The sequence below is a fragment of the Bathycoccus prasinos genome (genome assembly GCF_002220235.1).
Source record: "Bathycoccus prasinos genomic : Chromosome_14".
In the NCBI taxonomy this organism is placed as follows: domain Eukaryota; kingdom Viridiplantae; phylum Chlorophyta; class Mamiellophyceae; order Mamiellales; family Bathycoccaceae; genus Bathycoccus; species Bathycoccus prasinos.
Genome location: NC_023995.1, coordinates 169164 through 195444, shown reverse-complemented (window position 1 = coordinate 195444; position 26281 = coordinate 169164). Strand labels below are relative to the sequence as shown.

Genomic DNA, 26281 nt, shown 5'->3' with positions numbered 1-26281 from the left:
GTGAAGAAAATTGAGAGGAAAATTTTACGAGCGAATAATGTGTGCGCGTAGAGTAAACTCTCGTCTCGTTTTACTGCTTTTCGCGGCGCAGCGCATCACTTTTCTGTTCTTTATCTTCTACGTGTACTATTATGAGTGGTAGTTTACAAGTCGTTGTTTCAATAATGTCTCTCTCTTTTTGTTTCTTTCTCGCGCTTTTTGTGAGCGTTCGCAATTCTCGAAGTCTTTAATCGATCAAATCCCAGAGCGAATTACACAAACGAAACCGATCCTCCTCCGTCCTGGGAAACTTCTTATCGATGACTTTAACCTCCCCGTTCGCGCTGTTCGTATTCACTCTGCCTTCAATCTTTGCCTTTTGTTCGTACTTCCACGCGATCTTCGTCACGTGCGCGTACAAAGACAACGCGTTCTTCAACTTTGGAATCTCCTCGGTAACCAACACGTCCATCTCCCGTCTTTTCTTTTTCAACTCGTTCCTTTTCCTCTTCAAAATCTCCCTCGTTTCCTCCAACGTTTGCGCCTCGCGTTCCATTTGCGACCAGTACCGCTCCGCGTCTCGCTTCTCCTCCTCCACTTTCCGAAACCGGTCCGACCGCGCCGCCGAGGATAAAAGGTTGCTCGTTTTCCGTTCCGCGTTTTGTACTCGTTTCGTCATCTCTCGTATGACTTCTGACATGTGTTGCTCTCTTTTATTCGACACCGACTTTATCTCCGTGTACTCCGAAGACATTAAACGTATCTGTTGCACGTCTTCGTCCGTTTGTTGGTACAGGTGGATGAAATCTTGCACCATTTCCAAACATTCGTTTAAATCTATGTTGTTCTCATCGTCGTCATCATCTTTCCCAAAACCCTCGTCTTCGCGACGAAAAGAATACTCATCGCGTCGGGACTTTTCCGTTTGCATCGAGACGGACGACATGTTATTCTCGAGAGACGACTTCAAATCGTTACGAGGGGAAAAGAGTTTGAGAATTCAAATTTTGGCCCCGCGAAAGAAAAACACGCCAAATGTTCTTTCTTTGTGTGTGGAGCACGACGATCGATGAGAATAAATAAATAATTCGCGCGAGAGAGCGTGATGCGCGCGGTGCGTTTTTCGACTCTCGCGCCTTTTCGCGCGTTTGTGTTTAAAGTGTCTCTTGTTGTTTAAATGTGAAATTTTGTGCGGGGAAATGGTTTTCGAAAAGAAACGGCAATTTTTTCAAAACGAGGAAAAATACCTCATAAAATACACGACTATGAAGACGGGGTTTTTGCTCGTAAGAAAACGATCTGAACCCATCGCGACGACGGGAGAAGAGTGCGAGAGTGAGTCTTTTTTGCCGTTGTGGCGTTTGTTCAGAGAGGCGTCGCTGAGTGGCGGCGCGTGTCGCGATATCGTGGAGAAGCATGTGATGTGTAAACTCGACGGGACAGATATAAAATTCTTGTACGGAGTGAATACGGAGACGAGAAAGTTGATTAAGAGATCGTCTCGCAAGGGTGATTTGAAAAAGAAGTTTAAAGTGAGCGAGATGTCGTCGATATCGACGTTGGAAGTTGCGTGGGAGCATTATGCGTGGGGTACGCCTATGCCGGAATACTTCGTCCTAGGCGTGCCGGAATACTTCGTCCTAAAGACGGACGAACCACGGTTCTGCTCTCGAGTTGCTCAAACGAATAAACTCGAGTTGCTCGAGTGGATACGAGAGGAGAAAAAGTGTGAGTGGGATGAATACACGATTAAAGCGGCCGTAATACAAGGTAATCTGGAAATAGTAAAGTATTGCGTGGCAAATGAGTGTCCTATGTATGAGGATGCGTGTGTACAAGCTGCCAAAAACGGTCATCTCGAGGTACTCAAATACTTACAAGAAGAAGTCAAAGCGCCTTGGGATGAGTATATTGCCTTTTTGGCGGCTCAAAAGGGTCATCTTCACATACTCGAATATCTTGTTGAGCGTAAGTTTGATATGTTTAACGATTATACGTGTCGGTGTGCGGCCAAGTACGGCCACTTGGACTGTTTGAAGTACTTACACGAAACCGCCAAAGCGCCGTGGGACTATGAGGCCGTACAAGAAGCGCACGAGAACAACCAAACCGAATGTGTACAATACCTCCTCGACAATAACTGTCCTCTCCCACCCGGTTGGCGATACGAAAATGGAACTTTACACACGCGTTAAAGGTGGTGATGCGCGCATAAAACATTCACAAGGAGAGAGAGAGAACAAACACTTCATACAATTTTCATCGATCGAAAAAAAGGAGCATTCGAGAGAGAGAGAAAGAGAGAGAAAGAGACACAAACTGCTCCACTTCAAGAGACACAAATACACACACATAACACACACACAACACACTTTACTCGCGCTCTTTCAGAGAGTAAAGAACAACAGTTGTGGCACACATTCTCTGCTCTTCGTAATCGTCGCTTTTCAGGTCAACAAAGCTTTTCTTTTGCTCTCGTCCAATTTGTTTCCCCGAAGAGCAGTTTTTGGCGGCTCCGTTAGAGAGGAATTCAACCGTAGTAAACATATACTCTGTGAAGATGGGAGGAAAGAGAAAAGAAGACAAAGAAGAGGAAGAGGAGTTTTCCTCCAAATCCTCCTCCGAGGAATCAGAGTCAAAATCGTCGTCTGAATCGGGCGACGATGATCACGATGAGTTGACCATGGATTCGGATTCCGAACAACAAGAGGAAGAGGAGGAGAAAAAAGAGACAAACAACGCGTTCTCGAGAGCGTTTACGAGTCTGCTGAAAAAAGGACAAAAGAAAGAGGAATCCGACGACGAGCTGTCCGAGGAAGCGAACGATATCGACGATGGGAGGAAGAGAGGTGATGATGCCGTCATCCTTCCGGAATCGAAATCGCGACAGACGGAACGCGCGCTTCTCCGCTTGGAATCGCAAAAGAGGAAGCGAGAACGTATAGAACGGTTGAGAGTGAAAGAGAAAGGGCACTTCGTGCCGTCTAAAGTTGGGGCTGATATTGAAGAGGATTTGAAAGAAAAGCGGTTGAAGAAAACCGCCACGCACGGCGTGGCGCAGTTGTTCAACGCCATCGCAAAGGCGCAGAAGAATCAGAATACGAGTAGTAGCGCGAATACTAGTTTAGGAGGAGGAAAGACCAAGGCGAAGTTTTTAGCGGAGTTGAAGAAAGATTCAAACGAAAACACGAAAATGACAAACACGGAAGAGGAAAAGGATAAGAAGAAGAGGAAAGTGTGGGAAGTTCTTGCCGACGATTACATGATGGGGAGAGGCAAGATGAAAGATTTCGACAACGCCAACGGGTTTTTCGATAAGCACAAAAACGCGGGGAAGAACGACGACGATGGGCGTTTACGAGACGGTGAGGACGATGACGACGACGACGACGACGTATTTTGAAACTCTAGTTTATGCATATACTAGCTTCATATGCATATTGCCGCAGTTGCTATTAGTGATCATTATTAGTATTACAACAAAACACATTCTCGCGAAATTCTTCTCTAAGTTCTTAAAAAGGGAGTTCTTAACCTCCTCCACCCCCTAATCCACTCACATCTCTACTACCATCTGCTCCTCCATCAGTCAATGTCCTTCGCAACTCTTCGCTCGAGTGCGCGAACAAACACGCCGAACCAAATCGACACGTGCCTTCCTGGCGAAACGAGTTACACAAACGCGTCTTGTATCGAGGTCGGTCGCGCGCGTTTATCGTCTTCGCGTGCACGCCTCCTTGTTCGAGCGCCGCCATGTTCATTTGTTGTTGTTCTCGATTTTCTCTTTGTTGTTGTTGTTGAAGTTGTTGCTGTTGGGTCGTCGTCGTCGTCGTCGTATTATTATTATTACTATTGTTTTGATTATTATATCCTCTGCCGCTATGACTACCGTTTACGGCAGACGACGACGCGCCGTTGTTCATCGTCGTCGTCATCCCGACATGTTTGTGTTGTTGTTGCTGCTGCAAAAACTCCTGTTGTCCGTTATTAGTATTATTGTTTGTAGTAGTAGTAGTAGTAGTACTATTACTAGGTAGAGTCGCGTTAATGACAGTACTGCTACTACTACTCTGACTCCCTCTCCCTCCGTTGTGTTGGTGCGAATACGCGCACTTCGCGCCGTACGAACATCCGCTGTTTGTGTTTTGAAAGAATAATAAAAGCGATTACGATGGGTCAATATAATAAAACACCGAAAGTGCATGTGGTGCAAGATGATTTTATGAGCGTCTAACAACCGACGAAGAAATATACGAAGACTCGCAATCCGCCCCGCGGATGTCTTGTACAACCGACAAGACTTTACGAAAGCCATCAAAGAGCATTCGATGACGAAACTGATTAAAAACGAACCAGAATCGCATTCCTGGTTGGAAGGCAGAGCGCGTCGTCGTCGCAAGAGAATCAAATCATAGAGAGCATTCCTCCCCACCAAACAACACAGAGAGAGAACAAAAATTCAGAATCGGGGGTCTAATCCCTTGGGTTTTTTCTCCACGAGTATGTCCCCCTCTCGGGCGACGCTCGATCAAAAACACGGACCAAGTAGTCTTCCACACGCTTTTTGTTTCTTTCTGTCGTTTTGTTTGCATCACTCTCTCTCTTTATTACGAAAGAAAAACCGGCGAATACTCTCTCCGCATGAAAATGCGATCGAATCGTGTAACTCACTGAATGGAAAAGAATTTCGCGCACGGTTTTAACACCGGCGCTGCGTTTGCGTTTGCCGCGACCACCCCTGCGTAGCCGTTGTTGGTGTTGCCAGTGGTGGTGTGTTTTTCTTCTTGGTGGTCTTCTTCTGGCATGAGGAGTGGTGTTGTCTGTCTCGTTGTCTCCCTTTACTAAGAAGCCAATTTTGCCCTTTGTTTTGAGGAGTTTTGGGGCAAAAGAAAAACGTTTCTTTGTTCATTTTTACTAAAAAAAGTCTCTCGCATGTGCAAATGGTGATTGATTATTCCAAGTGGGATCAACTGAAGTACTCGTCTTCTTCTTCTTCGGAAGAAGAGGACGAGGGTGAAAAAGAAGCGGAAATTACGCTGGAGAATCTCTCGATTTCTTCTTCTTCTTCTTCTTCTTCTTCTTCTTCACCGATTTGGACCGGGTTGGTGTTGCATCATAAGGATGTGTTTGTCTCGCACGTGCTTCCGAAATTGAACGAGATAGATCGGTGTTTCTTTTCAGAGGTGAATAGAGAGAGTCGGGGTGTGCTTGAGTATGCCGGGGTAAAAGTATCGAAATTATGTTGGAATGTTTACGAATGTTCATCCATTTCGACGTTGGAATGGGCGTGGAATAACATGCCCTGGGGAGAGAAATTTGAAGATGGAACGGTGAGAGATCAAGCCGGGTTTTGCGAGCAAGTTGCTGCAACGAACAAGCTCGAGTTCCTCGAGTGGGCGAGAGAAGTGAAACATTGCGAGTGGGATGAAAGGACGATTGACGAGGCGGCATTTAAAGGTAATCTCGAGATGCTCCAGTACTGCTTCTCTAATGGTTGCCCGTGTGATGGAAAAAAGTCGTACATTCGAGCTGCTCTTGAAGGACACCTCGACTGTGTTCGATTTCTTTTCGACAAAGTGGAACCTTCGCGAGAGACGGAAAAAGAAGCGGCAATGCAAGCAGCAGGATTGGGTCACACAGACATCGTGAAATATTTCGTTGAAGAAAGAAAGATATCGGATGAGGGAAAGTTCACCTGCGTCGGAGGCGCTGCAGCGTATGGCCGCCTCGATTGCCTCAAATACTTATTAGGCGAAGAGGCGAAAGCGCCTCTTAACTTCTGGCACTACATCGCGTACGCTCGTTACTGCGAACACCCCGATTGCGAAAACTACTTGCTCGAAAAAGGGTGCCCAGAACCAACGGACGAAGAATACGCTTGGTTTATCGAGCAGGAGAACAGGCTACGAGAAGAGATAACTCGTTCTTAGATTAAACAGAGAGAAAGAGAGAGAGACACTTTTCCCTTACATTTTCAACCCACCCACACACTTGTAACACCACGAGAGAAACAAACGCAAATCGAGCAAAAACCGCACTCTTTCCACGCAAAACAAAAAAAAACAGATATTTTCGCGAAGCGCTCTCTCTGCCACGAGAGTGTCGTCTTTTCTGTCTTCTCGGTCGTCGCGTTTGTTCTGCGCGTTTTGTCCTCTCTCGTTGCGTTCATCTTCTCTCGTTAAGAGTATCAAAATCATCATCGACAACTTCGAGGCATATCTTTTGGATAATTTCGAAGCGTTTCTTCTCGCGCGTAAAGTCAAGCTATTCTCTCTCGTCTTCTCGCTTTTCGAGGTAAAGAGTACACGCAGTTCACGCGAGAAGCATCGTCTCTGTAAATCGCACGATGGGAAAAAGAGGAAAAGGAGGTTACGACGCGGATAAAAACGGACCGTGGATTTTCAAAGGGAAAGCGTTGTACCAACTGCATTTGGTCAAAGTCTCGGAGGCGATCAAATCCGTCCCGAGCGATCTTCAATTAGTCTCGTTGTTCGGGTACACTTTAGGCGGCGTATATTTGGCGAGGTATTCGGAGTCGCCGTGCGGCGCGTTCGACGAGTTGGTCGTTTTAGGAGGTTTGGTGTGGAATAAACCGCTCTCGTGCGCGTGGGCGAGTCGGGTGTACGTGAACAACGAGGCGGCGAGGAAACACGGGGTGAAGACGTGCGGGTTGCCCAGTCGGAGGGCGGATTTTAATAGCGCGGTAGTTGTAGGGAACGACGACGGAAATGGCGGCGAGAAAAAGAAGAAGCAGTTGAGAAGTTTGGCGACGATTTTGTTGCCTGGATTTGGGAGTTTGCAGACGACGGGAACGATGAATAGGAATAGCAATACGAACAGCAGCAGAACGCACCATCCTTGGTGGCGACGAGAGGAAGATGAAGAACAATATCATAATCAACAACAACATCATAATCATCATCATCATTCTCACGTCGTCGACGTCTCCGAGAGTAAGAACTCAAAATGTTGCACGATGCGCTTACCGATGGCGCCGAAGAAAATAGTCTCGCCGCGAATCAAAATGTTTTTACCTTCGTTCAGCGGCCGAACGAAAACGTGCCCAGAGTTGATGAAGTACTCTTTGGAGATGAACGCGAACGTGCGCGTGTCCAAACCGATCGAAATGATGGACGATGATGACAACGACGAAAATGTTGCAAAGAAGGGGAAGACGAACGACGTCTTGAATGGTGTCTTTAAAGGCAAACCGGTCGTCTGCATCGCGTTCGAGAACATGCACATGTCAGTCGGGAAACCCATGAAGTTTGATTTAGTTTAAATGCAGTAGTAGTAATTACGACGTGTAAAAATTTAGCTCCGTGCGGATGAAAGCTCTTTTTTCTTTTACACGTAATTATCATCTACTAAAGTATTCTATACTCGTCGTCTTCTGAAGACGAGGGTAAATCTATCGCGCGCGCGGCACTGTTGCCTCTATTGTTATTTCTATTATTGTTTCGACTGTTGTTGTTATTCGCGTGAATCGTCCTTCTGTTCATATAAAAATCGACGTATTTCCTCTGAAAGTCGTTGCCTCGCACTCTCACGTTCGCGTGTCTCATCGCCACGCGATGACACTCGGGACACAAAAAATCTCCATCTGGCACGGTCCTCTCCCCAAAACCACAGCAATGTGGATGCATCGCCCGTTCGCAACCGTCGCACAACAACAGTATTCCGTCTTCATCCACGTCGTACTCGCGGCAGATGTGACACGCCTCGCCCGACGCTATTAAATCGAGCACGTCGTTTTCGTAATACTCTTCTTCTTCTTCGTTACCATTATCAACATCGTCGTCGTTCTCCGTGCAACTCAAATCCTCCTCCTCGTCGTCCGAAAAGTCCTTCCTCTCGCCGTCTTTTCTTTCCTTTTCGCGCCTCTTCTCCCTCGCCTCTTTCGTCTCTTTAGGTTGTCGTCCTTCTCGCGTGAAAGATTTTTTCCTCAAGAACTTCAACTCGCTCGTTTCTTTCATTCGAATTCTCGTAAACTCTTTCCTGCACGTCGGACAACTGAGAGTCAGAACACCACTTTCACCACTCCCGTTTCGACTCCTTCGACTCCTCGACGTTTTCGTCCACCGTTTGATGCAAGGATAGCAGAATAAGTGTTCGACGCAGCCGTCGAGAAACGCACTGGTTTCTTTGGAAATTTCCTCCAAGCAGATGGAACAGATGATTTTATCCATTTTCATCGCTTTTATTCGATGACCTCGTCGATGGCTTTTTACAGAAGAAGGAGGAGGAGGAGACGCAGAGGACGATCTCGTGATTCGTTTGTTCGGGGTCGATGTCATTTAGTTGTTACGTCCTCGTCGTCGCATGTTCTTTCGTGTGTTTTTGTGTGTGTTTTTGTGTCTTCTTTCCACGCAAGAGAGAAAATTCCACATTTCCAAGAAACGCCTGTTTTTTATGAATAAAAAAAAGCGATCTCAAAAACATCCGGAAGACTTAAGAAAAATGTCCTCCGAATACCCGACGGAAGAGGAACGCGAGAGACTGCGAAACGCTCTCGCACTGCTCGAGAATAAACCCCCTTTGCCGTTGTGTCGTTTGTTCAGAGAGGCGTTGCTGAGTGGCGGCGCGTGTCGCGATATCGTGGAGAAGCATGTGATGTGTAAACTGAACGGGACGGATCTTAAATTCTTTTACGAGTTGAATACGGAGACGAGAGAGTTGATTAAGAGATCGTCTCGCAAGGGTGATTTGAAGAAGAGGTTTAAGGTCGAAGAGATGTCGTCGATATCGACTTTGGAAGTAGCGTGGGAGCATAAATCGTTGTGGCCGATTTGGTGGGACGAACCATGGTTCTGCTATCAAGTTGCTAAAACGAATAAACTCGAGTTGCTCAAGTGGGCGCGAGAGGAGAAAGAGTGTGAGTGGGATGAATGGACGATTAATAGGGCCGCACGTCGAGGTAATCTGGAAATGGTAAAGTATTGCGTGGCAAATGAGTGTCCTATTGATGTGAGTGCGTGTGCAAATGCTGCCTTAGGAGGTCATCTCGAGCTACTCAAATACTTACACGAAGAAGCCAAAGCGCCTTGGGGTTCGAGTACTGCCTCTTGGGCGGCTGAAAATGGTCATCTTCACATACTCGAATATCTTGTTGAGCGTAAGTATGATAATTATAACGAATGGGCGTGTAGGTTGGCAGCCAGGAACGGCCATTTAGACTGTTTGAAGTACTTACACGAAACCGCCAAAGCGCCGTGGAAGTCTTTGGCCGTCTTGTTGGCACACAGGAACAACCACCTCGAATGTTTACAATACCTCCTCGACAACAACTGTCCTCTCCCACCCGGTTGGCGGTACGAAGGAGGGACGTTATATACGGAAGTAGAACGCTCGCACTCATAAACCCCAAAGCTTGTACTACTGCGCATACACGAAAGCGAGAAAAACGCGCCTTCTTGACATTTTTTGAAAAGACACTTCCCTCTTCACACTTTAACTCGTCTCTCACATTTCCACGCACACACGCATATACATAATCTTCGATCGATCGATCGATTCCTCAAAACCCAAGAGCACGCGGTTGCATCGCGAAAGCGAGAACGCGTCGTCGTGAAGAAGCGCGTGGTTTTCCTCGAAAGCGTTCTCAACCATGCCTCCGAGCAAAACCGACAAGATACTCGTTTCGGTACTACTTATCGTGCGCGCGTTTCAAATTCGTTCAAATTCGTTCTTTTCCCCGAGAACTTTACATCACTTTTGATGCACGAACTACGCGCTAAACTCACCTTTTTCTCTCTCCTTCTCTCTCTTTCATTCGTAAACAGCACTGTAAACTCAACACGTGGGTGAAAGTCGAATCCGGCGAGACGCAGAAATGGTTTGGACGGGTACGAATTTGATGATGAGAATTTTGTTTCGTTTTCTCTGTTTAACAATTAATGAGATGTTTTCGCGAGAGCGTCGTTTCGCGAGGCTCGCGCGTCTGATCTGACGTGGCACGACGAACGAGCGCACAAAGTTTTCTCTTCTCTCTTTTATGTTCGTGTGCTCGTGTTCGCGCGCGCAAAAAGGAATAGTACGAACGAGATTAAAATACTAACTTCATTACGTTACGCAGATCATGGAAATCCACGCGAAGAAAAACAGCGTCGGCGTGCAGTGGCTGAAATCTATCGACGAGGACGATTTGTACGCCTGGGACGGGACTTCGCACGTGATTCACGTGGAGACTTTGTTAGAAGTCAATCCGGATTTGTTTCACCGAAGTTCGCGGGCGATAAGCGCGAAGAAGAAGAAGAACAACAACAAGAAGAGGGACTTGTTTTGTTTGATCGAGACGTGTCGAGGACGGTGTAAGGATATTAAGTTTGCAAATCCGGCGAAGGTTATCGGCGACGCGATGAAGAACGGCGGTAAAAGTAAGGACGTGAAAAGAGAGAGAGATTCTGTGGACGACGATGTTGAGGCTGAGGCGAAGAGGAAAGATATCGGTAAAGCGGGTAAAAAGGTACGAGTGAAGAGAGAAGAGATTGGAGGAGGAGAGATCGAGAAAGAAGAAGAGAAACCGTTGACGGAGGAAGAGTTGGCGAGAAGAATGCACTCAAAAATGAACGCGAGTCCTCGATTGGGCACGTGGACGAACGAAGAAATCACCAACAGAGAGAACAAAAATTTAGCAGCGGCGGCAGGAGCGGGAGCGACGCGACAACAACAACAAAAACAGCCCGCAGAGCAGCAGGAAAGGCGCGTGCCGCGACAACCGCTCCCTCGAACGAGAGCGCCGCCAAACAAGAGCACGAATAGCGACGACGAGACCAAGCACCAGCAAATCATCGATTGGTCCAATAACGTTACCGGCGAAACCCTTTGCGAAGAAGTGCCGGTGCCGTTCAATTACATCACCAACCGATTCATGCGCTCCTCGGACGATAAAATCATTGAAGAGGAACGATACTTTGCAAAGTGTTCGTGCAACCGTTTGGCAACGATTTTCACGAGCAACGAAGACGATCCGGTCACGGAAGTCGACGTTCACGATTTCAACAAAGGCGTGTGCCCGACCAAAGGCATCGACTGCGGATCGGTTTCGTTCAAATTCCACGTCTTCAAATGCCCCGACGAGCGAGTCGGGTTCGGCATCCGCGCGACGCAAGACATTTCTCGCGGTTCATTCATATGCGAATACATCGGCGAGATCATCACGCGAGATCAAGCGCAAGCGCGAGAGGTTCTGTACAACAAGCAAGGGTTTTACTATTTACACGACATCACCGGCCAGGTGTACGCGAAGCGATACTCCATCGACCCGACGCACAGCGGCAACCTTGGTCGATTCTTCAACCACTCCTGCCGACCAAACTGCACCACCTTGGAGTTACCGAACAACGCGCAAAAGAACAAAAAATACGCCTCCCCTTCGGACTGCCCGACCGAAAAAGAACGTTTGATTGAAACCATGAAATACATGCCTCGCCTCGCGTTCTTCGCCTGTAAAGACGTGAAAAAAGGCGAACAATTAACCATCGATTACTCCCCAGGAAGAGACGGCGAAGAGGACGGACAGGCGTTGAGGCAAACCGTCGAGTGTCGCTGCGGGGAAGACGTCTGCAAAGGTTGGTTGTTTTAAGAATACATATACACTACATAACGTACTATAAACGTACGCGTACACGCTCTCGCTCGCTTAAAATGTCAGTCTGGTCACCAAACGAACCACACAAATACAAGGAGAGAATTCGTCATCATTACCGCTTCTATATCTTCTCTCTCCGCGTCGTTTCTTCGCTCCCGAGGCTTCGGCGTCGCCTTCTCTGTGAAAAGGAGCTCTTGCTCGTGCTCTTTTTATTCTCGTCGAGATCATCGCACTCGCGGTACAGGCGTCGTGAAAGGCGTTTCACGTTCCAGTCACATGTCGCCGGCGTTATCCAATGTGGACGACGGAAAGACAAAGAAGAAGAAAAGAGTGATCCTGTGGCACAGAAACGATTTGCGCGTGCACGATAACTTAACCTTAAAAGAAGCGTTGACATTTTGCAGTGAGTCGAGTGAGCTGTGTGAGCTCGTGCCGACGTACATTTTCGATCCGAGATGGTTTTTGAGTGATGATGCGTTTGACCGGTCTGATCAGAAAAGGAGAGAGAAAAGGTACGCGGAACGCGTCGTCTGACATTTTTAATTCTTAATACGTTTTCTCTCGAGGCTTTGAAGACTCCTGTTGTTGTTGTTGTTGTTGTTGTTGTTGTTGTCGTTTATGGTGTTTGTCTTCTGACCTTTTAACTCTCCTCTCTTTTACATTATTTATTAGTCTCACGAACGCGCCAAAGTGTTCGCAACGGAGAGCGGAGTTTTTATTAGAATCCGTGTTAGATTTAAAAGAGCGATACAAGCGTTTGGGTTCGGATTTGTTGATTAAGATTGGTAAAAGCGAGAACGTTTTGGATGCGTTGGACGCGGACGTCGTCGTCTGCAGTCGAGAGGTGTGCGAAGACGAACGAGCGTTGGAGAGGAAAGTCAAACGAAAGGCGAAAGGAGAGTTAAAGTTGGTTTGGGATAATACTTTGTACCATTACGAGGACGTTTTTGAGTCCGGGAACTGTTATCAAAACGGGTTGAACGATTTACCGACGCAGTTCACGCAGTTCAAGAATAAAGTGGAGAGTAAAGTGTCCGTGAGAAAACCGATTTTGAACGACGCCGAGTTGAGCGATGGATTGAAGAAATTTTCGTCCCCGTCCAACGTGAGCGAGGAGGAGATGCAATTCGTGCCAACAATCGAAGACATCCCGTTGAGCGACGACGCTCGACAAATGCACGCCGCTATTCCTAAAGATAACTCCATAACTCCTGTGTACTCGTTCAAAGGCGGCGAATCCGAGGCGTTGAAAAGAGTCCAGCGATACTTGTACGAAACCGACGCCGTCGCGACGTATTTCGACACCAGAAACGGCATGCTGGAAGATTTAGAGTCAACCAAGTTAGCCCCTTATTTAGCTTTAGGATGCATCTCTCCTCGATTTATCGAGAACGAAATTCGCAAGTACGAGAAAGAACGCGTGGAGAACAAATCGACGTATTGGGTCATTTTCGAGTTGACCTGGAGAGATTTCTATCGCTTCTTCGCTTTGCGGCACGGCGCGAAAATCTTCAAACTCGATGGGATTGGTTCGAACGGAAAGATGCCCCCTTGGACGGCCGAACACGAAGGACGAGACGAAATATTCGAAAAATGGATCAGCGGCACGACCGGGTACCCGCTCATCGACGCGAACATGCGCGAATTAAAGCTCACCGGATGGATGTCCAACAGAGGTCGGCAAAACGTCGCCTCTTGGCTCGCGTTAGACGCTCGAATCGACTGGAGAATGGGCGCGGAATGGTTCGAGTTTCTCTTATTAGATTACGACCCGGCGTCTAACTGGGGCAACTGGGTCGCCGCCGCCGGATTAACTCGAGGCCGCGTCAACAAATTCAACATCCCGAAACAAACGAAAGATTACGACCCGCAAATGAAATACTGTCGCAAATTCATCCCAGAGTTGGATTCGAAAGACTACCCGCGACCGGTGCAGTTGAAGAAATTCGCGTTCGAGGAATCCTCGTCGTCCAGAAATAACGGCGGCCGAAATGGCCCCGGAAGAGGAACAACAAACGGTAGGGGGGGCAGAAGAGGAAAACAAAACAGACAGCCTCGAAACAACGCGTTCTACGACGACGACCGACAAAACGGCGGCGGCGGTTTCAGTTAAAAGAAGAGAGAGCTCAAGAAAGATCTATCGCGAATCTCTCCGAGACGACCGTAAAGAAGATTGGTGAAAAAGAGAGAAACACTGCTGGACATACAAGTTGAACTACACATGAATATGACGTCGGTCGCGCCCGTAGACCCCTAAACCCTATCATCCAAAGGAAAGAAGCACCCAAAAGAACTTCACACATTTACTCACAACAACACACTCACACTCTCTCTCTCCCTCCACCAAACACCACCACATCGCGACGACAACAACAACAAATAACGCGTCAAAATGCTCGTCGGAACGCCGTCAAAACTCTCTCGAATAGGCGGGTCTCCGTCGAATAAGAAACGGGTTTGGATGATGATTTTGAAACGATGGTTTCCCTTACTCGCCGTGGTGATGACTTTGTTCGTTTTGACGTGGACAGAGGAAACGACGAGAGGAGGAAAAGACAGAGGAGGAGGAAAAGAATTTATGACGCGAAGTCTCGATTTTGACGAGAAGGATTCTTCCTTTTCGGGAAAGGACGTTTTATCGTCGTTTACGTCGTCATCCTCTGATGGTTTTAATGGTGGTTTTGGTGGGAAAAGGAGCGGCGAGGAGGAGGAGGAGGAGGAGGAGGAGGAAGAGGACGAACAAAGCGGCGGCGCGAAGAGTGGTTCTAAGAATACTAATAACAATAACAATAATAATAATCCGTACTCGCTCGTGGCGACGATCGAGGACGAGGACGACGACGAGGAGATCGATGCCGAGGACGCCTCGTCGTCGGAGAGGAGTAGGAGTAGTACGAGTAGTAATAATAATAATAATAATAGCGGTAAAAACAGGGTAGTAGGTAATAAAAGAAGAAAATGCGGCAAGCACGGCGCGTATAGCGAGAAGTTGAACGAATGCTTGTGTTCGGCGTTGTACGAAGGCGACGGGTGCGAGCGGGTGAAACCGATGCCGACGGAGTTTAAAGGTTTCGATTGCTTGAAAACGTTTACGGGCGAATTCGAAGGCGATTTAGCCATCAATCGAGATCGAGTTGTGAGAGATAAGCAAGTCGCGGTGACGTTGCCGGGGAAGGAGAAAGATCCCGATGGCGGGTATCGTATTCTCGTCCCGAACGAAGAGCCGCTCTTTTCTCAGTTTGCGAAAATCTTGCCGAAAAAAGACGAAATTGGACGTTCGTTTTTCGGTACGTGCGCGGTGGTAGGTTCGTCGGGAATCGTTTTGAATTACGAACACGGCGGCGATATCGACGACCACGACATGGTTTTTCGTTTCAACAGCGCTCCGACGAGAGGTTTTGAAAAGCACGTCGGCTCGAAAACGACGTACCGAATCACCAACACCCAAAACTGGGGCTTCCACGAGCCGAAAACGGAGGAGAGCATTTTAATCCATTTCCGCGCGAAAAGCGCCATCAAAGGTTTGTTTTGGAACTCGAAGCAAAAGAAACCGTTAAAGCTCTACGCGTTCGCGCCGGATTTCGTGGAATACGTGGCGCAAAAGGTCAACTTTTTAGCCACTTCCGGTCTGTACGGCATCTTGTTGGCGTTGCAACGCTGCCACTCCGTCTCCATCTACGGCTTCCAAGTCTCCACCCAACACGGGACGTTATACCACTACTACGACCCATGCGACGTCCCCGCAAACGTCGAACGCGACGACACCGAATGGATCGTCATCCGAGAACTCGCCAAACACGGGTTCATTTCTTTCCGAGAACCGTGCGTCGCCGAGTGCCACGAAACCAAAACGCAATGCGACGAATGTAAAGAAGCGAACGAAGACTTTACGAAAAAAAAAGTCAAACTCCCATCTCGTGCGAAGTGCGACCCGAACGCGGTCAGTAAAGGGCATTTGGAAGTGCCGTGGAGGCTCGAACGAAGGCAAGCCAGGAGGAGAGGAGGCGGGCATAATAAGTAATATGTAGCAAATTTTGGTCCTTTTAATGAAGGGTAAATGATGAGCAGTGGCGATGATACGCACCACCACAGAGACGATATCACGCACAAATCAAACAACAGTAGCGTTTAAGACGCGTTTGTGGAATACTGCGCGTCAGAAGCAGTCAGTTCTGTGCGTGTTTTGATTGAGCGTAATATGTAGTAGTGTATCGTAAATTTTGGTCCGTTTGATGAAGGGAAAAAAAGGAGCACATTCCCCCCACAAAAAATGTTCAAAAAGAGCAGCGCTTTCCGGAGCGGCTCTTTCGGAGTTATCATCGCATCATCGGTAGAAGTAGTGTAAAGTAGTGAAGTACCACTTAACGACGTAAACGACCCTCTGTGCACGCGTGTAGCCTGTTTGTTTCGACAGCAGAGAGAGAAACACTCGAAGTGTAATTAATGGCGGCGAACAAGGAAATTGGAATCCTTCTCCTCCTCGTTTCCTCGATGCTTTTCCTTTGCCTTTTCGGAAACAACGAGGACAATTTCGTCGGTAAAAACAGCAACGATATTAAAACTGTCTTTTCGTTCATTCACGCGTCAATCGTCGCCGTCCCGGTGACCATTTTTTACGCGTACTGGAATTGGATTTCGGTGCAGTTTTTGAGACACTCTTGATGAGTTGTGTTTGGCGAAGGGTTTACCGTTTTACCGAAGAAGAGAGAAAGAGACTCTGGTGTAGCGCAGGGGTGGTGTTTCCCTCTGCGGCTTCTTGTGTCGATGATGATGCGCGTTTTGTCGAGAAGACCCATTCATTCGCGATGTAACAGGTACGATTAAAATATTCTTTCTCTCGCTCTCGCTCTCGTATATTTTCAAGGAGAAGTACAGTATTGCTTGTACGTCGGACATCTGAACGTTCGATTCTTAAACCGAACGTTCGCCGTCTGGCTGAAGCATAGATTATAGTTTAGACCAGATCTTAAACCGATACGAGATGCCGCGTTGCGTTCGCGCGACGCGGGTCGCTCGCGTCGACCTGTCTGCTGGCACATTTTCTCTTTGTTTTAAACTTCTCTTTTGTTGTGCACGCGACTTACCCCGGGCTGCTCGACGTTTTGTAGTGTCATCGAGCGAGCCCTGGTCTGCGTGCTAGATTAGTAGAATCTTTTTTCTAGGGCGCTTTATGTTGCAACGCTGCGTTTCTCTCGCGGATGTTGGGTCAAGAAGCGCGCATATCATATCCATAAATCTTTTGTTGTAGACGTCTGCCACGGTTTCGTTAGCTTTTCATGGCTTTGAGCGAATCTGTCCAATGTCGTCTTACATCGATCATTTCTGCCCTCATGATAGGAAGCGGGGTTGACCGACTTTAATGGTTTACACTGTGCCAACCGGGCGATTACATTTGACGACGTTCTTCTTGGATGTTGTTGTTGTTGTTTTTACTCACGCGTTCATTCTCTCTTTTTTCAATTTTCAATTTTCAATTTTCAATCATCACAGTGTGAAGAGGAACATAATAAAAACGATGAGCGCGGCGTTGTATTATTACATGTATGTACATTAAAAATTATCTATCGAGCAGCGTCGGCGCCGACGGTAGCTTATAGAAACCAGATTCGCCGTTCTTCAAATCCAAACTATCATCGCTCACTCCTTCGCTATCATCGCTCCCCGGATCTTTCACCGACACGATTTCTACTTCAAATAATAAAGGACCGTCTCGATAATTCTCCAGCCTTCGCCTCGCGCCGTACGAATCCGGTTGCGGTTGCACAAAATCGTTCACGTATCCCAAATTCGGCGGCATCAACACCCTTCGCACGCCGCCTTGATGCATCCCAACGACAACCGGCGCAACCGCTCTCGGCAAACTATTCTCTTCTCCCAGTATAAAAGTATACGGAACGCCGACGTCGTCGAGTCCTTCCGAGCCGTATCCTCGCGCCCACAACAAAACCGCCGTCCCTCCGGACGAGTACTTAAAATACGCGCCCGAGGACAATCGAAACACTTTAAACAAAATCGAAACTTTCGAGCCTTTTCTGCACCGTTTCGTCCCACTCACGCCTTCGTCGTACTCCCGAAACTGTATTCCCGATGGTAACGTCATCAAAGGTGCGTCTGATTCCAACTCTTCCTCTTTCCTTTCCCGTAACTTTTCAGCTTCCCGTTTCTTTCTTTCGCTCGCTTCGAATCTCTCACGTTTGGAGGAGTTTCTTATCCCAAGATACGAGACCAAATTGGGTTCGTTATCATCACTATTGGGCGGTTTTTTGTTCAACCCGTACGCGAACGCTTTTCTGTCTTTACTCGTCTCGAGGAGAGCGATGATTTTTAAGCAGTTATTCATCGCTTCGCGTCTATTTATCATCTTCATCTTCATCTTTAAACCCTCCGCAACCCCGTTGTTGGCATCTGCATTTTCCCCTAAAACGGCTTCCAAATGTTGTGTTTGAACACCATTGAATCTTCGTTGTTTTCTTAATGGGGGTGTTTTTAGCGTTGTTCTCGATCGATTTCGCGAGGACAATTTCGCCACGATGCGTGGTGGTGGTGGTGATTTGGAGACGATGATCATGTTGATCATGAGAGGTTACAAATGCGGTTCTTTCGTGTGGAAACGCATATTTTGCTAAAAGGAGTAAAAAGAAAAGAAAGAGTTTTACACAACACTTAATGATGTCGAGGAGAAGAGCATCGAACAGCAGCAGTGCATTCAGAGCAGTAGTGTAGTAGTCACCGATGATGATGATGATGATGATATTAATACTATTATTAATGCTCTTTAATCCATCGCGCGAGGTCAAAATGTCCGCTTTGGTAGGCGATCTCGTGGCACTCGTGTCGATCGAACGGACATTTGCGTTCGAGGACCAAGTATTGCAAACACTCGAAAGAACCTTTCCAAGCGGCTCTCCAACAGGCGTCCTTGCATAAAGGCGCGTTGTGGTATTCAACGAGATACTGTAAAGTTTGCAAATGATTGTTTTGACTGGCGTATTCCACCGCCAGAGAGTTTAGGTACATTTTGTCCGGCAAGAGGTGGTCGTGAATGTATTTCAAAACCTCGAGGCGGCCGCCGTCGGCTAACGCGGCGAAAACGAGATCGTTGAGTTGTAATCCGTGTTCGATGCACAAGGCGAATTGCGCGGGCGTTTCGATTTCGGAAATTTTTACCGCTTTGACTCTTCCTTGTTCTAAGTTCGAGGAACTCTTGACGCCAAAGTCTCGCAGAGTTACTTTTTTGAACGATTTCGAAACTTTCGAAAGAAAGAAACGAGCGTTGTTTCCAGCTTTGATGCATATGCATTTAAGGAGTTTTTTATTGTCCGGATTCGATACGAATGACGTGAATTGATCTCTTCGATTGGCATTATTCGTCGCGCGACCGTTGCGATTGTAGTCGACGAGAGCGTTTAATTCGCGATGATTGTGTTTCGGTACTACTGCGAGTTCTCCTTCTTGGTCTTCAATCGTCGTCGTCGCGTTATCGCTACTCTTTTTGCACTGGTGTTGTTGCTTTTCTTCTCGTTGTTCTGGATTATTCGATGGATTTTGAAGCCGCGACGACAGCATTTGAGGCTGCTTCTCGACAAACCCCGGCACGCCGAAACCGCAGTGGCCTTTTTTATCATCGCACCGCGTACCCGACGAGGAAGATTTCTTCTCCTTCTCGTTCTTCACCGTTTGAACTTCTTCTCCATCGTCGCCCGAACTGTCATCGTCGTCCAAAATTCTCGTCGTCTTCGCCGTCCTCATTACCTTCGGCTTCTTCTTCGGCAGCGCGCTTTCGTCGTTGCGCAATCCAAGAGACATCGAATGTTGTTGTTCAGCACCATCGGTATCAAACATCTCCTCGTCGTCGACATCATCGGTTGTTGTTTGCGTGCCAACAGATTTTGACACCGACTGCACGGCAACACCCATCGTACCGTTGTTCCTTTGCGGCGGCGGCGGCGAAAACGGCTTCGTAGTATCGGCTTCGTATTTCATCATCTTCATTCGGATCTCGGATGCCTCGATGCCTTCCTTGGATATGGAGGACAAAGGGATCAACCGAGGAGGAGGAGGATGCACATCTCGTCGCGCGCCTCCTCCGTCGTGTTCGATGCACATTGTCCAGGTGTTCTGCTGCTGCCGTAAAAGCTCGTCCTCGTCCATGTTCTCGTCCTCGCGATCGTCAATGTCGTCAAGGATATTGTTGTTGGTATTCATATTTTTTTTTTGCCGAAAATAAAAGCGAGCGTTTTTTAAAGAAATGAAACAAACTTTCACATTCGAACGAGGAAGGCAGCGCATATATAGTAAATCTGGTAGTATTAGTATTCAAACAACGCTCTCTCTCTCTTCTACATTCTATTATGCCTTTCTTGGTAACTGCTATATATATATTTCTCTCTCTCTTTCTACTGGGCGTTGAACGGAACCGGTTGTAATACGCGACGCTTGGAAGGCGTACCCGCTTTTGGTTTCGGTTTTTGACCGGAATCTTCTCCGTTGACAACGTCGAGACGCAACGCTTTTACCGCGCTGTTGTTGATTTTCTTTTTCTCGCTCAACTGTTCTTGATGTTCTTGCAATCGTTTCTTGGCGCTTTCCGCTAACCCTTGTAAATCGACGTTGATCTTGGACGCTTCCGAGACCATGCCCCAGATGCGTTGCGAGACGTGACTTTTATGTTGATGTTTACCAGCGGACGAAAATGTGAGTGCTGGTTTTCCGGCACTTTTAGACGTCGTCGTCGTTGCAATCGTTGTTCTGCCGAGTCGCGAGGATGTTTGCATGGAAGTTTGCGGCGTTTGAAATCTATCCGCGGGTGAGGAAGGTGCGGAGACAAAGTTCCCTCGATTCGCCGACGGCGCCGTCATCGGCGTCTTGCCACCACCATTGTTTACGTTCATCTTCGACGGCGTCGGCGACGACACGTTCTTACTCGTCGCGCAAAAATCTTCAACAATCACTTGCGCTTCCACGTCCAACCCATCGAAAAACGCTTTATCGATGTGCACCACCTCGGCGATCTTCAACGCTTTCCTCTCGAGCGATCTCAACGCGTCCTTCAAATCCTCAATTTCCATGTTTTTCATGCGTTCGTTCGCGCTCAACACGTTCGCGTGTCGTTCGACATTCTTTTTCAACATGTCTGACAACTGTTCGCAGTTTTGTTCGGATTTTTTCAACTTGTCTTGTTCCTCGCGCAACCGCTCTTCGGTGACTTCTTTGGACGCGCGGAAAGCGTCCAGTTGCCGCTTGGCTTGTTCCGATTCTTGTTGGTACTTAGAGATGTCACCCAAGGCTTTGTTCAGTTTCGTTTGCTTCTCTTGCAATTTAGAGTGTAAACTCGCGCTTTCATCTTCTAAGAACATAAGCTTCGAGGACATGTTCTCTTTCTCCCTGGTCGATTGCGAGCGAAAACGTTCGATTTCCTCGACGCGAGCGTTCAACACCGTCTGCGTGTTCTCCAAAGATGTTTTAAACGACTGCGCTTCCGACGATGCTAACTCGCACTTCTTCTCCGCGTTCGCTAAGTTCGTCTGTAACCGTTCCATCTCCTCTTTGTTCGTCTCAATCGTCCTTTGGTGCTCGCAAATCGTCTTCTCCGCATCCGCCGCGGCTTCTTGCAAATCTTCAAGGTAAATCGCGCAGTCCTCCTGGGTTTGTAAGTGCTTCTTATGCTCGTTTTCGTACGACTCTTTCGCCTCTTTGAGCTTCAGACGCATCTCTTCCAATTGCTCATCCTTCGCGTCGCATTTGGCTCTCAAATCCAAACACCGCCGATTGGCCTCGAAGAGCTCCGCCGCGTTTGAGGAAGATTTCTGCCGATCCACGCTCATCGCGTCCACTTGCGCCGATAACTTCTTCTCTTTCTCTTCAGCCATTCGTAACTGCCTTTCCAAATGTTCGCGTTCCGCTTTTGCCGTTCGTTCGCTCTTTTGCAACTGTTCCAACTCTTTGCGCAAGTTTTCTTCATTCGCGCTCGATTGCTTCGCTTTCGCCTCCAATGCGGCCACTTTCGATTGCGCGCTTTGGATCGTCGCGTCTTTTTCCTTCATCATAAATACGTGTTGTTGCTGGTTGTCACTATTGTTATTGTTATTGGCCTTTTGAACCTCTGATGATTTCAAATCATCCTCCAACTTTTTGACCACCTCGTCTTTCTGCGTCAACGAGACGCGCATGCGTTCGAGCTCACCGTCCCGCTTCTTCTTCTCCGAGTGCATTCTGTGCAATAACTCCTCGTTCGCTTTCAACCGCTCGTCTTTTTCGTGCATCTCCGTGGTCATCTTCGCGACTTTCTCGTTCAAAATTTTCAACGCTTCTTCGGCTTTCGTGTCGTCCGAATTGACGCGTTTGGCCGTCGCCGCGTACTTTTCCTCGAGCGCGTTCAACATCTTCTCCTTCTCTTGCAACTTTCTCTTCTCGTCTTGCAACTGCCTCTCTAAATATCTCTTCGCTTTCATCGCGTCGGTCACTTTCTGCCGTTCGACGGCTAACATTTTCGAGTGATTGTTGTTCGATGATGCTTTCGAAGAAAAAAATTGCTCTTTTCGATCAATCTCCGCCGCTTTGCGCTGCACCTCGTTATTAGAGTTGTTGTTGTTCACCTGATTGTACGATTCTATCGCCTTCAAATCTCGCACTTCGATCTCTTCTTGCACGATGGAATATTTTTCAATCCATTCATTTTCAATTTCATCCTGTTCTTTGATGACGCGCAAATGTTTGAAGATTTCAAGCTCGCATTGACTCACCGTCTTCTTCAAAGCGTCTCTTTCCTCTTCAATCGAGCGCAAAGTCTCTTCCAACACTCGTAACTCCTCGACGCGTTTCCGTTTTTCCTCTTCAATCGACTGCATTTCTTTCATCATCTTTTCCATTTTCTTTTCCGCGTGTACTCGTAAACTTCGTTCAGTTTCCACGTCCGATTCCAACTGTTTTTGAATCTCCGCAAACTCTCGCTTTCGAGCGTTGACTTCTTTTTGCAATTTCGCGTTCGTCTCTTCCATCTTTGCATTTATTTCCTTTTTCTCTTGCAATTCTCTGGTCAAGGAGAAGACTTGCTCGTGCGCGATTGCAATCGCTCTCGAGTTTTGCTTTTGGTCGGTGGATTTTTCCTCCATCGATTTCAACTTTTCTCTGGCGTTTGCCAAACGTTCCTCCGTCTCGCTTCGTTCTCTCGTCATCGCGTCGCACTTCCTCTCCGCGTCCAAAGCCATCTTCTCGCTCGTTTCCAATTCTCTTCGCAACTGCTCCAGCATTGCCCCTTGCGCTTCGATCGTAAACTTGTGTTCTTTCAAGAGATGAGTGCTTTTCGATTTCGTCTTTGCAATCTCTCGGAGTACTCTTTCCTTTTCCGCTTCCGCCCGCGAGACTCGCTCGGAAAACCGATCCCGCTCGCGCGCCGCGGTCAATTTTTTCTCCTTCAAACTCTCGCAGTCTTTCTCCAACCTCCTGTTTAGCATTTGCTCTTTTTCTAGAGATTTCTTCAGCATTAAGTGTTCTTTCGTTTGCGCTTCTTCGAGACGTTTCGATTGATTTATTTGTTCGTCGTTTTCTGTTTTCATCTTCGTCGCCAGACGTTCCATCGCTTGCGTGTAGAGGAGATATTTGTCCTCTCCTTTTCGAGAAGACGGGTTTTTTGATTTTGATGAAGTCGTCGCCGCGGTGTTCGTGCGTTTTCTTTCCTCTGCTGCGATGTTATTGTTTGGGATATTCTCTTCTCGCCCACTTTCTTCTTTTTGCTGACCTTTACTCACGAATCCTTCGTCGACGCCTCGACGAGTAATAAAGGCGTCATCAAAATCATTCGGATCTGCTCCAACTCCTTCGTTCGTTTCATTCGCATCAACAGTAGGAGCAACAACAACACTGCTCTTATTATTAATATAACAGCTGCTCAACCAAACGTTCCTCGATTGCATCCTCCAATCTTCGTCATCCGGCGCAAAATCCTTTGTTCCCCTCTGGTTCTCCGTATCGCTACTCAGTTTCTTCCGCTTCATCAAAACATTCTGTTGCGCTTCCTCTTGCCGTTGCCTTAATACTCCAGAAGAGGACGACGAAATACTCCCGTTGTTTCTTACGTCTGCATTTTTCGAGCGAAAATCACGATCGTACTCATCCTTCGATGTCGACGTCTTTCCCGCGCTTCGACTGCTCCTTGACTCAAACGTCTTCGAATTTCCAATTTGCTTTTCATTCTCCGCATCATCATCGCAACGAGGCGTTCCTTTTCCTTCTTTTAAAGACATACTACCGTCAGAGTTTGAAGAATTCAGTAAAGTTTTCGCGTTCGTTTTCGCGTTCGTCGTCGTATTCGTGTTCGTAGCGTTCCGTTCGTTCCATCGCTTGAGCAGTTCTTTCCTCTCTTTGCTCGAGAAGGATTTCATCTTTACACGAGCCGTGACGCGACACTTTCGAGCAAAAATGAAGCGCACAGACTCTCACTCTCTCGTATCCTCTCTCGCGCACAAAATGTGCGAAAGTTTTATCGAGTCTATCGCGCGTGTGTGCGCGCGTAAAGAGCGTATCTCTTTAACGAAATTTGAAATTTCTCACACTTTCCCCTACACGTAAATCACACACAAAGAACGACAGACAGAGAGCGAGAGAGAGTGAAAAGAAAGAACTTAAGCGCGTAAATCTCTCTCTTCCTCTTTTCCTCTCGTTTATATGTGGTGCGTGTGTTTTACGTGCGTTTTAATAGCGTATCTCTTTAATAGTAATTTGAAAATTTCTGAAGTGAATTTTCCCCCAACGAACAAATTTTAGGAAAAAAATATTCACATGTGTGATCAGAGCGTTTTTGCTCCGCAGTAAACGCGTTGCCACTTCTTTTAGCGCCGCTGAGAGTACCGCTCGTATCGCTGCTTTCATGAACCAGCGCTTCTGCCGCTCGATGTGCCTTCGTTCGCGTAAGTCAGAGCCTATGCAGAGAGTAAATAAGAGCGCGTGTATATCTCTTTACATGTGTGTAACAAAACAGGTATTAAAAAAAATCAGAAAAAGAGTAGGTGTGTCTGTACTTCTTCATGTGCGACCGCATCGATCGATTCAAGCGCATCGCGCGATAGGTACGGGTGTCTGTGTTGATCCTATCGCGCGGTTGATGTGCTGTTTACTTCGTGCAATTCGAAAATGACTGTTTGTAAAGTCCTTCCCTAAGAAAATTAAGCAAAGAAAATTAAAGGGGAACGACATTCTTCACTTTTTCTGCCCCTATACGATGACGATGATGTCACGCAGTCGAACGCGACTTTTATCAAAGAAATCATCGAAAAAAAGAGGAACAAGAAGAGCAGCAAAACGCGACGGCATTTGTTCTTCGATCTTTCACTTCGCGCTCTTTAAAACGAGTCTTCTTTTGATGATATTGAGCGCGATTCTGATGTCGGGAAATTTTGAGTTTTCCCCCATCGGGGTGGAAGGGAAAAAACAACATCAGAAGTCTTCTTCGTCGTCATCTTTCGAGGCGTTTCAGAACGAGCGACGGGAGAAGAGAGGTACGTTAGGCTCACGCAGCGTTTTCCTTTCTCATTCGGTCTTCTTGGTCTTCTTCTTCTCGATCCCGCGTTCGTATCGTTTGTGTTTGTTACGCGTTACAATCAACAACAACAGTCGATGAATTTAAAACGCCTTTTTGTTTCTTTTTGTTGCAACATTCTCTGATCACGCACGTAAATGTTCATATTTTTCTTCTCTGTTCTGTGTTATATTTTAACACTCAAAACAATCATCTCATTCACAACAAACGCAAACAGAAGAACGACGAAAGGTAGAAACGCTCGCGGCGCAGCAGAACGAGGAGGAGGAGGAGGAGAGTTTTAGTGCGACGACGAGAAAAAAAATGGTAGGTTTATCCGAGGAAGAGCAGAATTCGATGCAAATTCCTTCTCACATGCGATGCGACGCGTGTCACGCCATTTCGCATAAACTCACGACGAATATTCGAGAAACCGAACGCAAACACGGGAAAGGCAAAAATGTCCAGAAACGTCTCAGAGTGGATCAATACGAGCAAAGTTTCGAGGACACGTGTAAGGACGAACAGTTCTGGGGCGAGTATTACGGCGTCACGCACGGGAAAGACGGGCACAATTATTTCAACGGGCCAGGTTTAACCGTTTTGCCGAAAGCGTTGCACAAAGCGCAAACGCTGTCGATGGAAACCACGCTTCGAAAAGGTGGGATGTGGTCGCACCGGATGCGAGAGTTTTGCGAGCAAATGGTGTACAGTTCGGAGGAAGATTTGGACGAATCGGACATGTATTCGATTTTGTACGAGAGCACACCAAATGAGGAAGAGAGTCGCGGTAGTGATAGTGGTAGTGATAGTAGTGATAGTAGTAGTAGTAATCCTCCTCCTCCTCAACGAATAATAATAAACAAAGACACGAGGACGTTTCGAGAGAAAATGTGCGCGCGAACGTGTAAAAAATTTCCGACGCGACGACCGACGACGACGGAAGAGGAACTCGAAAGCGGGTGGGAACCTTTCGACGAGGACGCGTTCACCGAGAAGAAAAGAGCGCAAAGGAAAGAAGACGAGGCGTACAGACAAGCGCACAAGTTGGTGGAAGATTTGACGAGCGGCCGAGGCGACGGCGGCGAGTTGTAATAATAGCGCATATCATCTATCTAAAAATCCATCGCACGAACGAAGAAGGTTGTCAAAATCGTCTTCACCGCCCTCGTCGTTTTCTCGAACGATGATGATTATTA

General features: G+C 47.3%; 16 protein-coding genes across 16 annotated transcripts; 10 read left to right on the top strand and 6 right to left on the bottom strand.

Moving 5' to 3' along the window:
* Positions 1 to 226: 226 nt before the first annotated feature.
* Positions 227 to 925, bottom strand: Bathy14g01060 (predicted protein; the record flags this gene model as incomplete). The annotated part of the gene is made up of 1 exon (XM_007509002.1): positions 227 to 925. The coding sequence occupies one exon, from the start codon at positions 923 to 925 to the stop codon at positions 227 to 229; it is 699 nt and encodes a 232-aa protein (XP_007509064.1).
* A 253-nt stretch (positions 926 to 1178) lies between these two features.
* Bathy14g01050 lies at positions 1179 to 2174 on the top strand (the record flags this gene model as incomplete). The annotated part of the gene is made up of 1 exon (XM_007509164.1): positions 1179 to 2174. One exon carries the CDS (start codon positions 1179 to 1181, stop codon positions 2172 to 2174), a length of 996 nt encoding a protein of 331 aa, XP_007509226.1.
* A 488-nt stretch (positions 2175 to 2662) lies between these two features.
* Positions 2663 to 3382, top strand: Bathy14g01040 (predicted protein; the record flags this gene model as incomplete). The annotated part of the gene is made up of 1 exon (XM_007509288.1): positions 2663 to 3382. The coding sequence occupies one exon, from the start codon at positions 2663 to 2665 to the stop codon at positions 3380 to 3382; it is 720 nt and encodes a 239-aa protein (XP_007509350.1).
* Positions 3383 to 3509: 127 nt separating this feature from the next.
* On the bottom strand, positions 3510 to 3734 carry Bathy14g01030 (unknown protein; the record flags this gene model as incomplete). The annotated part of the gene is made up of 1 exon (XM_007509040.1): positions 3510 to 3734. One exon carries the CDS (start codon positions 3732 to 3734, stop codon positions 3510 to 3512), a length of 225 nt encoding a protein of 74 aa, XP_007509102.1.
* A 1185-nt stretch (positions 3735 to 4919) lies between these two features.
* Bathy14g01020 lies at positions 4920 to 5909 on the top strand (the record flags this gene model as incomplete). The annotated part of the gene is made up of 1 exon (XM_007509168.1): positions 4920 to 5909. The coding sequence occupies one exon, from the start codon at positions 4920 to 4922 to the stop codon at positions 5907 to 5909; it is 990 nt and encodes a 329-aa protein (XP_007509230.1).
* A 416-nt stretch (positions 5910 to 6325) lies between these two features.
* Bathy14g01010 (predicted protein) lies at positions 6326 to 7261 on the top strand (the record flags this gene model as incomplete). The annotated part of the gene is made up of 1 exon (XM_007509043.1): positions 6326 to 7261. The coding sequence occupies one exon, from the start codon at positions 6326 to 6328 to the stop codon at positions 7259 to 7261; it is 936 nt and encodes a 311-aa protein (XP_007509105.1).
* Positions 7262 to 7346: 85 nt separating this feature from the next.
* Positions 7347 to 8168, bottom strand: Bathy14g01000 (unknown protein; the record flags this gene model as incomplete). Its single annotated transcript, XM_007508976.1, has 1 exon — positions 7347 to 8168. The coding sequence occupies one exon, from the start codon at positions 8166 to 8168 to the stop codon at positions 7347 to 7349; it is 822 nt and encodes a 273-aa protein (XP_007509038.1).
* A 271-nt stretch (positions 8169 to 8439) lies between these two features.
* On the top strand, positions 8440 to 9339 carry Bathy14g00990 (the record flags this gene model as incomplete). Its single annotated transcript, XM_007509019.1, has 1 exon — positions 8440 to 9339. The coding sequence occupies one exon, from the start codon at positions 8440 to 8442 to the stop codon at positions 9337 to 9339; it is 900 nt and encodes a 299-aa protein (XP_007509081.1).
* A 247-nt stretch (positions 9340 to 9586) lies between these two features.
* On the top strand, positions 9587 to 11563 carry Bathy14g00980 (histone-lysine N-methyltransferase SUV39H1; the record flags this gene model as incomplete). Its single annotated transcript, XM_007509297.1, has 3 exons — positions 9587 to 9622; positions 9762 to 9824; positions 10055 to 11563. 3 exons carry the CDS (start codon positions 9587 to 9589, stop codon positions 11561 to 11563), a joined length of 1608 nt encoding a protein of 535 aa, XP_007509359.1.
* Positions 11564 to 11845: 282 nt separating this feature from the next.
* Bathy14g00970 (predicted protein) lies at positions 11846 to 13682 on the top strand (the record flags this gene model as incomplete). Its single annotated transcript, XM_007509236.1, has 2 exons — positions 11846 to 12081; positions 12242 to 13682. 2 exons carry the CDS (start codon positions 11846 to 11848, stop codon positions 13680 to 13682), a joined length of 1677 nt encoding a protein of 558 aa, XP_007509298.1.
* A 279-nt stretch (positions 13683 to 13961) lies between these two features.
* Positions 13962 to 15590, top strand: Bathy14g00960 (beta-galactoside alpha-2,6-sialyltransferase 2; the record flags this gene model as incomplete). Its single annotated transcript, XM_007509223.1, has 1 exon — positions 13962 to 15590. The coding sequence occupies one exon, from the start codon at positions 13962 to 13964 to the stop codon at positions 15588 to 15590; it is 1629 nt and encodes a 542-aa protein (XP_007509285.1).
* A 422-nt stretch (positions 15591 to 16012) lies between these two features.
* Bathy14g00950 (unknown protein) lies at positions 16013 to 16231 on the top strand (the record flags this gene model as incomplete). Its single annotated transcript, XM_007509132.1, has 1 exon — positions 16013 to 16231. The coding sequence occupies one exon, from the start codon at positions 16013 to 16015 to the stop codon at positions 16229 to 16231; it is 219 nt and encodes a 72-aa protein (XP_007509194.1).
* An 895-nt stretch (positions 16232 to 17126) lies between these two features.
* On the bottom strand, positions 17127 to 18146 carry Bathy14g00940 (predicted protein; the record flags this gene model as incomplete). Its single annotated transcript, XM_007509054.1, has 1 exon — positions 17127 to 18146. One exon carries the CDS (start codon positions 18144 to 18146, stop codon positions 17127 to 17129), a length of 1020 nt encoding a protein of 339 aa, XP_007509116.1.
* Positions 18147 to 18334: 188 nt separating this feature from the next.
* On the bottom strand, positions 18335 to 19774 carry Bathy14g00930 (predicted protein; the record flags this gene model as incomplete). Its single annotated transcript, XM_007509251.1, has 1 exon — positions 18335 to 19774. One exon carries the CDS (start codon positions 19772 to 19774, stop codon positions 18335 to 18337), a length of 1440 nt encoding a protein of 479 aa, XP_007509313.1.
* Positions 19775 to 19965: 191 nt separating this feature from the next.
* On the bottom strand, positions 19966 to 23949 carry Bathy14g00920 (viral A-type inclusion protein; the record flags this gene model as incomplete). The annotated part of the gene is made up of 1 exon (XM_007509193.1): positions 19966 to 23949. One exon carries the CDS (start codon positions 23947 to 23949, stop codon positions 19966 to 19968), a length of 3984 nt encoding a protein of 1327 aa, XP_007509255.1.
* A 1457-nt stretch (positions 23950 to 25406) lies between these two features.
* On the top strand, positions 25407 to 26177 carry Bathy14g00910 (unknown protein; the record flags this gene model as incomplete). Its single annotated transcript, XM_007509153.1, has 1 exon — positions 25407 to 26177. One exon carries the CDS (start codon positions 25407 to 25409, stop codon positions 26175 to 26177), a length of 771 nt encoding a protein of 256 aa, XP_007509215.1.
* Between the last annotated feature and the right edge of the window lie 104 nt (positions 26178 to 26281).